We start from the raw sequence: 14,270 nt of genomic DNA on the forward strand, positions 1-14,270 counted from the left end.
TTCAGATCAGGATGTCAATTGCCATTTGCAGACTTTTGGAGATCACCAGTTATTAACTTGCTAAGAATTAGAGAGGATTGAAAACTACAGCATTTCTCCTGTCAGAAATCCCATCTATGCCTCACTGTATAAACTATTTTTGCAGTTTAGTGTATTTCAGTGGCAGAGATTCAGATGATGCAATGTAAAAACACTGCTAACAAAATTTTGTACTGCTATAACATGTCTCTCCTACAACACCTGTTGATCCAGTATGGTAGTTACAAATATAAAGTCAATAATATAAAGACACAACTAAGTCTCCTGCATGGCACCTCAAGATTTATTCAGCATTTGAGGCTTTTATCCTAATTTTAAATAAACCAAATCCTTTAAATCAGGGAAGATTAATGACATAAAACCTCAAGTGTCAACAATTCTGCAGAACTTAACAGGGAGGTAACAGTTTTGTACTGAATAAGAATAAAACCTGTCAGTATTCTTAGCTATTTTTGACATACCTGTGACAATCTGCTCAATGCATGTGAGTGGGACATCGTGTTCACCAAGCAGGAGGTTTTTATAATGGAATTTCTGAAACACATGAAGTCACAGCCATTAATTGCAGCTCTGCAGTTTGCAGCCAGATATACAGCACAACTTTAAAGAAACTATGATAAAAATCAGGCATGCCTAGGCTTTTCTGACAGGTACCACCCTTGCCTATTCCCAGGTAATTAGAGGATAGAGGCTGCTCAACTGCACACCCAGCAGTTCAGCAACCCCAGTGGAATATGCAAAATAACCTCCCTATTTGCACTGAATTTACTGAATTATTACAAAAAATTACTCTTAGAAATCCAATACAATTTGAAGTATAATATATATATATATATATGGAATATAAGAAATCTCCAATTATTATTACTTTTGTAAGCATGGAAAGAAAAAAATATTAATACTACTTTCAGGGACAAATTTTAACAACTACTTAATGCCAAAAATTAAACCTTTTGATATAGCTCTGATCAAACTTCCTAACTATTACTGAATAAGCACCTATCTACTTTCAGAGCTATACATATCTTTGTTAATGGAACACTTCCTTTAAAAGCCCCAAATGGAAGTGCAAACTCTACTGAAAATAACACACAGCTCACTACTTGGATTTCCAGTGTTGTATGCTGTGCTGTTCAAAAACTGATCATGGTTTTCAATGTCATGAGCTCTGCTTTGACAAAGCAGAAGAGTTCTCCCCTCTTCTTGTTGCTTCACCTACAATGAATTCTCATTTTGTGGTTACTTTGCCCTCCATCAGTAACACAAATAAAACTCCACCACGTGGAGAGCTTTGCTGATCTGACACTTGTCTAGTCTAAGGGACATTTGCAAACAGCTCCTTCAGGGAGGGACACATCTGGGTATAATTCCTGCTTTGTCTTTTGTAAAACCACTTCCTGGGGAAGCCTCCATACATGGAGGTGAATGGAGCTGGATGTACATCTGTACAAACTTCTTGATATGAATGGATGGAACAGCAACACATTCAGACCAGGACAGTGGAACCTCATCCTGTGGCCTGCTTAGAAGGCATCCATTAATATCAGATATGAGACAGATTGACTGTGTAAGCAATTCCACTTTTCACAGTCATGATGTAGCCATGTGAGCAATAACCAACCTGCAGTGGCATTGGGTCATCTGTAATAAAGGAAATCTTGAAGTTAGTGCAAACCAGCTTTCCCCACAGATCATACTGGCTCGTGTCTGTTGCAATGCACTTTCTTACAAAATTCACTTCGTTCACCACAATTTCACCTGAAACAGAAGAAAGGGAGGGGAAAGGAGAAGCCTATATAAATCCTGGAGGTACAACAATTCTAAGTCTGTAGTACCAAGGAGCCCCTAACTCTTTACCAGTTTCAAGTTATCCACCTCTTATGGGTAAACATGGAGTTTAACTAACACCACTCCAGGGAAAAGAGAAAATTACCATTCCAAAATGGACAATATTGTGCAGTAGTTAAAATAAAACAAAACCCAAAACCAACAAAAACAACCAACTTAAAACAGAAACAAACCTCAAAGAACAAAAACCAAAAGAAACCCCACAAGAAACCCAACTCACAGTCAAACCCAACAAAACCACACACCACTTCCCTAAGATCCAGAGATCAAGATCTGCAATTCTCCACAATTAAAAATTCATGTGTTAGAACAACACTGTCCTTTAAACAAGCATACATTCCTGTACTTTTGTACAGGAATGGCTATTGTTAAGTACTTCTAAGAATTTTATGAACTTCCTGAACTCAGAATCATCAGGCCACATCATATTTTGCCTTTATAAAGACATTTTCAGGTGACTTAAAAAAACAGGACACAAACATATTTCAAACTTTTTACTGTGACTGTCTAATGAAGGAGACATTTTCTGGATTTCCTTCATAAAACAGAAGATCCAAATGAAGAAAAATATAAATTATGCTAATTGGTCTGGCATAAGCTATAAAATAAAAAAAACATACAGGCAAATGAGACTGAGGACCATTTAAAACGAAAAAGTGAATCACTACACAAAATGATACTTTTCAGTTCCACAGCCAAGAATTCTGAAAGCTAAACAGTAACTCTTCCTTCAGTAATCTAACTTAGTAATTCCTTTTATTCTTGTACAGGGCTTTCACTTCTGTCATCAGACCAACCGCCTCCTGCTGCTGCTGTGTACCATAAATAGTGTGGGAGCACAAGTGTGTTCCAAGAAAAGTGCAATTTCATATTGGCTCTGAGATTCTGCTTAGAAGAAACTAAGGACTAAAGATTGCTGAAGCCTAATTTGCTCGTAATAGGTTTGGCACGTTCAGTTGCCTGAAATGCCATCCCACAGTCATGCTCTGCAAGGGAACAGCAGCTCTTGGGGCAGCTGTACTGGCAGAGTCACCACTGCACGTCCAAGGAGTAGAACCACAGCCTGGAATAAACTCCCCATTTATCTTCTGCTGCAGAGCAGCTCTCTCCTCAGGTGATTATCACTGCAGCCAAGTAACCATACCTTGAAAGGACTGCCTCTGGTGTCCCAGACACGTGAGAGACATGCATCTCTTGTGTCTCCAGGCCCTGCAGCCCCTCAGCCATTTCACACAGCTGTCCTACTGGTCCTACAGGATACAATCAGGGATCTGCCTGGAAGCCACTAAGAGCAGCAGCATCTCTGCTTTTGGCTCAGTTGTTCAGCTATAAAATGTCTTGGCCTAGGTTTGTAGCCTTGAGCTGCCAGAATTATGATCTGTGTTCTGCGACTGTTTGAAGATGTGAGGAGACAAGTTTCACTGACCTGTGTTATCATATCCATGAATATTCTAGGCCAGAAGTGGCGGGGACTGTGAAAATGTCTATAAACAGATCTCCTGGAGCTTTAAAGTCTTTCCTCAAACAGTGCTAAAATGTGCTTAAATAAGCTTTTGATTATGAAAATAAAAAATCTGGTTCTGACAGCTTCAGTACAAATAGTTAAAAGCCCATCCAAATCCAAACAATGTCTTATAATGGGATTCACGGGAATGACAACCCCTGCTTCTGTTAAACATTGTAATGAAAATGTTTCAATACATGGTCTGGCCTGAAACTTCATAATGTCCAGCATTTCTTCAAATAATCTATTTACTTAACTGCAAAAGCCCAAACCATTTACTGAAGCAATTTCTCCTCAGTGTTGGCATTAAGTCTTCAACTATTCAACGTGAAGTTCTAAGCCACCTCCTGTGTGTGAAGAAAAACAACCTCCTCATAGACTGAGTTCTAAGTAATTTTTATTCCTCTCTCTCTACATATTGCCAGTGTATCACTGTATTTCTAATTTAAAAATATGGAGAGCTAAATACACCATGAAATGAAATGCAACTTCATAGCTTTTTTTGGTAACACTTATCTGTTACCAAGTATAATATTTTTTTTACTATCACATAAGCGACACTTCTAAAAGGAAATTACTATTATCAAACTATTTCAGTACTTCATTATTTTGATGTAACTAAACAGAAAAGAAATTAAAAACATTCACACATCTTCAATTTGAATTTACCACAGTTTAAAACGTGCCTGCTACATCATTCTCTTTCCAAAGCCAGTCCTTTTTACTTCCTCCCTTCATTCCTCATAATTGTGTGGCTACACTGCAACATGTCAATTCTAATCCTATTTTAGTGCAACTGAATTTAGTTTCATTTCACCCCACACAAATACATTCTGGATTTTCTGGCCTAGTTTATCTACTGCTCTCAGGTTTGCACCCCTAACCCAGAACTGTCCGTTTTGAACCTAAGGATTAAGGTATAGGCAGGACAGATAATGTGTGCCCACCAACTTCAGCTGAAGAATGAGAAAGTTTGCAAATTTAATAGAAGCAGTTTCCAAACACCTCTAGAAATTGTGGTTTTTTTTCCAAGATTCAGGTTTGGAATTTTATGTCACCCATCTTTTATACCTCACTTGGACATCTATAACAAGCTACATACATATATATATAGTGAACCTTTCAAAATGAAAATTTAGGGAAGTAGATAAACAACACGAGTAGTAAGGGCAGGACTTGCACAATGAACCCTTCTTGTGTTTGTAGTTGAGTAGGTGATTTCTCCTACACAAGACAACAACAGAGCTATTCAGAGATATTACAGTGCACATTTCTACAATGTAGCTGCTGCTTTTTTCCAGTAAACAGTCACAAGCTGTTCCAGACACAGAACAGCAGTCAACACTTCCATCTGACTCCAAGAGGCAACGAATGATCTCAGGAGACGAGAGCAGTTTGTTTAAACTTTGACAGGAAACCAGAAGAGAAATTACAGGTTGCCACCCTTACATAGAAAGCCTAATCATGTTTAATAAAAATATTTCTACTTTAAATATACAAATCACAAAAATAACAGGAGATACTGAAGGATCTATCTAGATAATACACTCTCAACCTAACACACAGCCTCCAAAACTGTTAAACTTCTGAAAAATTCTGCTAAATCTCCCAATACAATCTGACTGGTTCAAATTTTGGATGTTAAAAGAATTCATGGTACGTATCTAATCCAGCATAATGCAGAACCCACTGCAATCAAAATAAAAAGCAGGCAGCAGAGCCTGGGAACACGTGGGAGCTGGGAGAGAGGCAGGAGAACCCCGCTGAGCCCAGGATCAGCAGGAGGGAGCACTGGATAGCCCAGCTGTGCTCTCCCCAGCCTGCAGCCACAGCACTCTGCACCAGCCTCGGGGCACTTTGGCTCCTCAGAACGTGAAACACAAGCACTGACCTCCTACAATAAAGGATGTTCCTACACCATTTGCACTACTATGTTTTTGTAACTTTTGGTGCCCTGCCTCACAGGATCAAGTTTTTTTTTTTTTTTTTTTTGTTTATCTAATAAAGGTAGCAATTTGTAACTTTTCAGGAAAGAAGGCTGATTTGAGTAGCATGAGGGACCACAACCTCATTAATGCAGGAGGTGATACAGACTGAGCAGTTTTCAAAAACTCTAAAAACACTGACTGAGCACAACAGTGCTACACAATTAAAGGAACTGAGCAGTATTTTATATACACAGAGATCAATACATATATGTATTGAGAGACAGGGCATGGCACACATACATACACACACATCTTAAAATGCTATCGGGCAGTATTTTTATCACATTAAAAATCTGATAATTGCTAGAGGCAATGAGTAGCTAAAATCATACTCCATAAATTAATAATGCAAACAAGTTCAGTAAGTTTGCAGGTACCCTGCATGCTGCTAAGGGAACTTTCTCAATGCTGTACCAGAAGCACAAGAACAGATAGATCAGCATAAGCTTTCTTTAATGAGCATTGAAGCTCTATGGATATGTTCAATGTCTAACAGACATAAGCATAACAGAGGTTATTAAGTACTTCATGCAGTCATGTAATTTCTACCAAAGTCCATAAAAAAATAGCACCTGGAAACTGAACTCCTGTTTCCCATTTACAATGCTGGCAATGATTATACCCAAGTAAGACAACAGAAAACCAGCTTGTTAATGTGAAACATAGTCTTACAAGTTCACAATAGAGAAGCTCAAGTTAATTCAAGTAGCAATTTAACTGTTAAGAATGCACAATAATGAGTTCACTTGTAAAATATTTGGCAAATAATTAACTTTCAGAATTTCCCAAGTAAGAATTTCCAATAACAAGTTCATTAATAAGTAACTGAAATCTACAACATTTTTGTCCCTTTATCTGCTCTCTTGTGGAGAGAATACCAAAATTGTATGAGTTTATTAGTATGCATCAAGCATTTAGATGTAAATGTCTCTAATCCACTTCTAAATGAATCTTCTGTTCAGTGTGCTCAGGCACTTCTAAACTTAAGAAAAAAAAAAAAGTATTTGTAAGCTCATGAAATGATTGTCTTTCATCTATTTTCTGATTTTCATGAGTTCTTACAAGGTTGTTCCAAAAGGACAGTTCAGTTCTGTGATTATTGGGGAATGAAAAACAATTTGCATTGATTTTTAACAGGAGAACCTGAGATTCCAAAGAACAACTCTGATCACTGTTTGGCAAAGCAAGCTCTTTTGGTACTGTGCATTTACAACACACCACTCTTCAGTCTTATTAGAAGAGTGTTATTAAAATATCATATATTAATATTTTAGTTTCTCTAGTGTGCTAAGAGAAAAAAACTTAGATTTTTTTTTTAATGCTCAGTAAGGGAAAAAGTAGCAAAAAAGTAAAGGCTTCCTGGTAAGTTTTCAGTGATCATCTCTGTGTTTCCCATGCACGATAACAAGATTAAAATCAGTATTTGCCCAGTAATGGCCAATCTTTATGAACACTGCAAAAAAACCAAAAACAAAACCAAAGCCAAACAAACCCACAGCTGGGAGCTGAGAAGATAATTGCTTTTCTGAACTAGGATGGGATTCTCCACAAAAGCTTTCCCCACACCTCAGAACCGCAGTGAAGGACACAAAAATGTAGAGTAGGCAACAAACACCAGGCAAGAAAGGAACATCCATCAGGAGCAAAGCTCTCCCTATCAGACAGATCGAAACCAAAGTATTGCAGCAAACTAAAAAACTGCTTACAGAGTTGCTTTAATCCAGGAACTTGTATTACCACTCCAATAGAAACAGTTCCATATTCAACATTCACTTCCATCTCAAGCCTTGTGCTGGCACTGCCATTTATGACAGACTTTGTTAGTCTCACCAGAGAACTGATCCAGTTAAAAATGGATTTTTTCTTCCTTTTTTGTCTGTTCAAATTTCACCTGAATTAGCTCTGATCTGGCTTGTTCTTTGGTTGCACAAAAAGGTGTCAGCATGAAGTAGTTAATAAGAACACACCTGTGTGTGAGAAAAATAGAACAATAAACAGCTCCTGCAGGCATCTGTATCTATAGCTGGGCCAAATTAAAATAAACTCTTATCACCAGAACCCCTCCAATAAAGAGTTTTAGCAATGATTTGGTCAGAGCTCTGTAATGTGACCAGTGGACAGGCCAGTGACGAGGGAGTGTGTTTGGTGTTTGCATATTTTTAAGTCTGGCTACATAAACTACAGATTCCCAAACCCTGACTTTGCCTAAACAATATAATCAGTAACAATTTGAGAAGACTGAGGTTTTCAGCTTGTTATTTTATAACTATGTTACCAATACAAGCTATAGATGCTGAAGTTCTAATGTACTACTGAGTCTATCAAATTATACAGGTTTGGCTTAACAAATAAATGAATACAGAAGCATTTGTTTAGAAATAAGTTTGGAATCAGTTCACTGAAGACTTGCTTCATTGGAAGAAAATATAATTGCCAAGAGACAAAACCCCCAGTAGCTTGGACAGATGACAATTCAGAATCTACTGGATTAAAATGGCTTGTAGCACTAAATAAATGTGAGGCAGAGTGGGCAGAAACCAATTATTTCACAACTTCTTTGCAAAATGCACATGTAAAAATATTAAAATATTTAATTTTAAAAGAGCTTCAAGGAATTATTCCCATATTGGCCTATGGCTAATCTGTTGCATCTAGGAAATTATTTTTGCAGATGTTTACAAATACTAAAATATATTACCAGTCAGAAGCTTTAAGAAATGCCTTTTATAACAAAAGGCAGGACAAAATTACTCCATCCAGTAAAATCTACTTCTAAGATTGTATCTGGTACTTAGATTCTGCATGCAGGCCGCCTTGGTTGTACTTATGTCCTTAAAAAAAGTCAAACCAAACACAGAACAAGCAGTTAACTGAACCCAAACCATGCCTGAAAATTTATTTTGAGCCAAACAAACAAAAAAGCTTTAACAGAAAAGAGTACTTAGTATATACTTACTGTAAGTGACATCTCATTCTAAATCTAAGTCAAATGTTTGGTTCATTTTTAAACTCCTTGCAGTATGAAAAACTAGTTTGCAGAAACCTGTTGTTTCAGGTTTCAAATCCAGAATTCAAAACTTTCATAACTTACATAGAACTTCTGGCAATCTTTGTACAGACAACAAAAAAACCTGAGATATTTACTTTAAAAAAGCTTCAGGGCATTGCATTATTTTCCAAATTGCCATTCTGATCTTCTAATCTGGCCATTCTTAAATGCTGAAAATAATCATGCTCCTTGTATGACACCAATTCGTGAGAACAAGTTGCAGCTACAAAGCTTTTTTTCTTCCTTTTTTATATCACCTATTAATTTTAAAAACAAACAAATGAATTTTCACAGTAACATTTCAGTTTCAAATCAAAACCTTGATGCAGGGAGAAAACCTAACCCTGCATTAGGATGAGTCTTCCTCAGCTGCACAGGGAGGGAGCCTTGGCGAGCTCTCCTCAGCACTGGGGATGACAATCAGAGCTCGGAGTGCTCTGGAGCAGCGGGGAGCTGCCTTCGGGCAAGTTCTGCTCCGCTGCTATCGGCACCGACAGGCTCTCCTGCTCACCAGCAGCACATGCACACCCTCCGCAGATCAGGTATTGCCTTCCTGAATATCAGTACCTCACTGCAGAAACAGCCACAGGAAAAGGCAGCGACAGCACAGCACTTGTACCGAGTAAACAACCCCAGCTTTCCCTCGGAGGCATTAAGGCAAAATGGTTCCTAACAGGCAAGCGGGCAGACCCGAGAGCTCGCGGGGTTACTCGTTAACCTCATTAACCTCATTAACCCGGGCCCCGGCTCACACAACCCCCGCCCTGGCCGGGCACTCACTGCACAGCGCGGCCGCTGCCTCCTGCCTGGGCCACCGCGGAGCACAGGAAACGCCGAGGAGGAGGCACAGGGTCAGAGCAGTGACAAAAGAACCTACCTGGGGCACTACGGCACAAGGGTGCCTCAGTGAACAGTGACTTTCCCTCTCCTATCACATGATGCGCTGCAGCTGCTCTGGAACACATGACTCAATGTAACAAGGAATTGCAGAAAGCAGAAAAAAACAAAAAGCTGGGAGCTAACTGGGAGCGAGAGAAACAGACTCTTCTAAAAGATTAAATCTTTCCATGATACAGTCTTAAAAACCTCCCAAAATTAAATTTTTACAGTCACTTGCCTTTCTAAAGGCACATATATATATATAAAAGCCAACAGAAATCAAGAAAGCAGGTGGTAAAGTCAATCAGCATTATTAAATAAAAGCTGAATATATCCAATGGCAAAAAACTTGAACAGGACACATAATTCCACCTCAGCAAGAAACAGGAACTCGTTCAGAATTAATAAAAAAATGATTACAGATATGGGAAACTTCATTTTTAGGACTAACTAAGACAATTAAGCCAAATGGAGGGAAAACAAAGTGGACATATAACACATGTCTAAAAATCACAGCTTGCATGAAATGGAGGAATATGGCCTGATGTTTGCTGTGCCCTACAAGACCTGGGATTTACCCAAAGGAACTGGATAGTGGTAATTTCAGAAAAAAAAACATTAAAAGGAGTTCTAACAGCATATAACTAAACTGTGGAACTTGTTACCATGTGAAGCTGTGGGTGACAAACATTTACACAGCTATAGAAAGCAACTGCATAAACTCAAGTAAGATAAATGCAGCAAGAGGAACTGAACTCGGCAGCGCTGTTTCTGTGATGTCCTGTGACTCCTCACTCGGGTGTCCCCATGCCACACTCTGCAGAGGGAGCAGATGGAGCTGCTTGCCCTGCTCCCTGTCCCTCGGTGCCTCCATGGCAGCCAGAGGCGACATCTGTCCCTGCCCAGCCGTACTCGCGCCCTGCTGGTCACCCACCACACACCGGTGACGGCTCTCAGGGTCACTTCTGTCACCTGACCACAAAACAACAGCCTGTGCACAGCTGCTTTCAATAGCACCTCACCACCACTGCCCCTTGAACTTGCCTTAGCATCAACAAGCCTTAAAGATAAAAATTATTATTCTAATTCAGTTTAGTCTGTAATTTAATAACCATGGAAAAACCAGGTAACAACTACTATCTTAATCTACTAGCAAATTAGCATACTGAGCAACAATTTAACTAATTCAAGTTGACATTAAGATTCAGGAGGAACAATCCTTTCCTCACAATCAGATGCTCCACTGGTTACATAATCTGCTGCAGAATGCCCTGTGTGAGGATCTCGTTGCCTGGTCTTGCCCAAACCACAGTGTGGCACTGGTTCCAGTACAGACACCAGCCTGGCCCATTGGTATCCCTGTACTGCACCTCTGCACACTGCTCTGCCATTCACAGCCCACTTGTGCTGCACAGGCTTTTTCAATGATCAAGTTGATGACTTGGAAATGCTACAGACACAGTTATGGAAAACAGGCTACAGCTGATCCCCAGAACAAAACACACCTTCAGGTTTAACAACATGAACTAGCACTCCCCTAAGGTAAACAGACCCATTTCCTACCAGCCAGGCAAGGCACTTTAACAGACTGACTGCTAGACTACCTGCTATTTCTGTAATTTTCCTCTTTGACATGCTTATAAAACTAGCAATGTACACAAACAAAGGGGAAAAAGTGAAACTGTTACAGAGGCCAACTCTTAACTAATTCTGTAGAAATTCTCACTCACAGAGCTAACACTAGGAAAACAGAGCTGCAGAAAGAAAAAGAAAATGTTTTTATGACTCCACCTCAAACCTGTATCATCTCTTTTGCAATGAAATTATACCAAATTCTATAAAATTACATGCTTTTCCCTATTGCAGTATCAGAGTTGTCCCTTACAACCGAGGTTTTCACTTGTTTTAAATGATACTTGTTCCTGCTCCCAATAAGCATGCTCCTCAGGGCATGCAGTTTCATGAGAACACAGGCTTTTGCTCCAAATTCTGATGAGATGTGGGGTCTGAGCACCAGAGGAAACTTTCAAAACAAACTCTATAGGCTGAAAATTGATTGCAATGAATTTTCTTTTTTCAAGTAAAAACCAGTTCATTTTCTAGCCAGATGTATTATTTCCTAGCCTGTAACTCCTTGTCCTAACCTCCACTGCACAGAAATACAAGTTAGACAGCAGCATATTTAGCTCCTTTGGAATTAGTAAGCAAGCCACTCCCTCAGAGTCACTATGTTTTAGGAATCAAAAGTTTAATACAACCATTTGCAGGTTTTGAAGATTACTAAAGCCAGTACCCACTTGTGTTAATGTAACTTAATTCCAAAAGAACTCCTTAAAAAATCCACTCCTTAAAAAGCGTAACAAACATTCAGCCACTCAGGTTTATCTCTGTTCCTGAGAGCAAAAGCAATTTCACACAATTGTTAAGGACAGGGTATTAGGAATGCCATACTGAAACTGTATTTACAAGGAAGTGCAAGTCAGCCTTAATATAATTAAATGAGTTGGAATTTGGCCAGTAACTTGGGCTATGACAAATCCACAAGCCAGCCTATCCAACAGTACAAAGTGTACTTGTTTATGCACTTTTCTACAGCACAGCTGATGACAGAAACAAAAAAATGTCTTTAGGCTGGTGCTTAACTTCAAACAGGAAGAATTGCATTTAAGTAATTTTAAATATGTCACTTCTAACACCCTCCCAACTCTCATCCAGAGTCATGAACAGATTTTGTCAGAGGTACTCTGTGGTATACAGAGCAGTGAATCTTATTGTGAAATAATTCAAAATAATAACTTAGAATGATATGGAAGTGGAAATTTTAAGTTTGTGGTACATCATACTGTGGCTTCCACATAACTTGGGGCAACTTACTATAAATGTCCCAAAAGCCATCAAATGCTGACTTCAAAGAGAGTGCAGACAAGGAAAATAATGCAAAGAGGGAATAAATACAAGCCAGTTGAGAAAAACAAACCCAGTCAGCACCATTTTAGAGTACTCTGGAGTTCCACAAATAGAGCATGAGCCACACTGCAAGATGTGGCAGCACAGAAGTTACTTTTTGTGACTGCTCCTGGCCAGGTCCCACAGCAAAGGCAAGATGTGCTACATTTTGAGCACAGCACTCTCGTACTGCCCTGCAGTTGCTGTGGAATGTCTCAGAGAAGAACATGCAGTCACTTCCTTGTGAGTCAAAGGCCTTGGATGAATATCAACTGCAACACAATCAGTGAGATGCCAAGTGGTAAGCAGAAGTTTTGCAAGCATAAAAATATAACTATTTCAAATATCAAGCAGTCTCAGCAATGTATTTTAGGACACTTATGCCTCAAGCAAACTCTGCATTCTTTTGTTTCATGAAGAATGTCAGGCAGTTGTTATTTACTCTTTCAGTTGAACCTCTTCCACAGTATTTCAGCCTCTTAGGTACCTCACTGGACCATATCACATATCAATTAGTACAGCTTAATTAGCAACAGGCCCATGTAAAGCAGTGACAGAAATAATTTTTAAGAGTTGTTTATACCTACATCAGTGTGTGTGTAAATTCATATTTTTAAATAGACATTCCGAATGCTAAGAAAAAACTGTAGTATGACATTGTTTTAAGCTCAAAATTATCCTTACAAACTGTAAGCCAAATTTATTTCTGTGATGTACAGTTTGCAGTGAAAGTAATCTTGGGAACAGTAGATTGTTCCTTCTGTATCTGAAAAAAGGCTTTTAAAAATCCTCATTGCTCAAACTGTCATCTACCAGAGATTATTTCTTATTTAAAATATGGATGTCATTAATACCCTACATTTTTAAAAATATGTTATGATGAACAGTAATAAAAGCACAGCTTTATTTTACCCACTCCCAAAAAGATTATTCTGTAGACATCTGAAGACACAAATTCCAAACTTACCTAACAGCACCATATTCAATAAATGAATAAAGATGGCATTAGAAGTTTTCCAATATAGAAATCAATCATACCCACATACTGGAAATTCTGTGACTATTTTCCTTTAAAATAAAGGAAGATTGACACAGGCTTTGCTACTGGGTTCTGCACACAGGCAAAATCTGTCTGAGAAAAGTGTAATTAACAGTAGTCTTCTGAAAGGTGTCAAGAATGCAAAAACATTTAACAGTGGTTTAATTTCCAATACTCACAATAAAACCAAGACATTATTCTATATGTAGTAAAGCATCACACAGGCAAAACTGTCTTTGTATTTATTTAGTGTTTCAGGTGTGTTAGAATAACTTTCTTCAGGCACAAATATCATTACCTTTTCCTGCCCAAAAGCCATATTCCCTCAATGAGCAATGCTAAGATTAAAATATACCAAAATCAATACCAACAGAGGTATTTGTCAAATTCCTGATTCATGCCTACCTGGTAAAAGTACTGGTTCCAGTTTTTTAATCCTTGGTTCTGATGCTATATTATCATCAGCCTGAAGAAAAAAAAAAAAAAGAAAGATAATTAACTTAAGGCTCAGAACTTTACAGTTAGACACAAGCCTGACCTACTTGTACAGAAGAGAAAGTTGTTTTAACCGAAAAGGTTCATCTTAAGGAGCTGGAATCCAATCATAGTAAGAGTTTTTAACAATTTTGAGGGCATTTAGATTTGTACCAAAAGAATTAAACATATTTAAAATATTCATATTCATGTTTAAAAATTTGGGTAACCCAAACTATCACAAGTCACAGGATGAACAAAAACCAATTTGGCTTGACACTCCATAAGGGCTCAAGATCTTCAACAATTTTTACAGATACAGACACTCAACTTCAAAATAACTCTACTAACTTCTAACATGCACAGCTTTCCAAGATAGGAAAGATTTCAAAAAAACCTAAGGCCTAGAACATGCACATGCCTACTTGCACTTCAGTTTCAAACCTTAAAAATAAAAATCTTCTATAAAAAGACTGAAAGTGAAATATTTAGTGAAATAACCCA

At 38.3% G+C, this 14,270-nt stretch overlaps 1 protein-coding gene across 4 annotated transcripts in view; it reads right to left on the reverse strand.

The window, feature by feature from the left end:
* Positions 1-14,270, reverse strand: part of MTMR10 (myotubularin related protein 10) — a 35,775-nt gene that overhangs the window by 20,379 nt on the left and 1,126 nt on the right. Inside the window, exons 1-4 of one of the 4 annotated variants that reach the window (XM_071441701.1) lie at positions 13,698-13,747; positions 7,086-7,346; positions 1,661-1,797; positions 501-573 (exon numbers count right to left, since the gene is read on the reverse strand). In XM_071441701.1, the coding sequence (XP_071297802.1) occupies positions 501-573; positions 1,661-1,797; positions 7,086-7,158 (283 nt within the window). In that variant the 5' untranslated portion in view covers positions 7,159-7,346; positions 13,698-13,747. Of the gene's footprint in view, positions 1-500; positions 574-1,660; positions 1,798-7,085; positions 7,347-9,208; positions 9,284-9,305; positions 9,409-13,697; positions 13,759-14,270 lie in introns of those variants that run through there. The other 3 variants (XM_071441699.1, XM_071441700.1, XM_071441703.1) reach the window with 3 other exon arrangements.

Source organism: Agelaius tricolor, unplaced genomic scaffold (assembly GCF_023055355.1).
Source record: "Agelaius tricolor isolate 1412-34295 unplaced genomic scaffold, bAgeTri1.0.p SCAF_16, whole genome shotgun sequence".
Taxonomy (NCBI): domain Eukaryota; kingdom Metazoa; phylum Chordata; class Aves; order Passeriformes; family Icteridae; genus Agelaius; species Agelaius tricolor.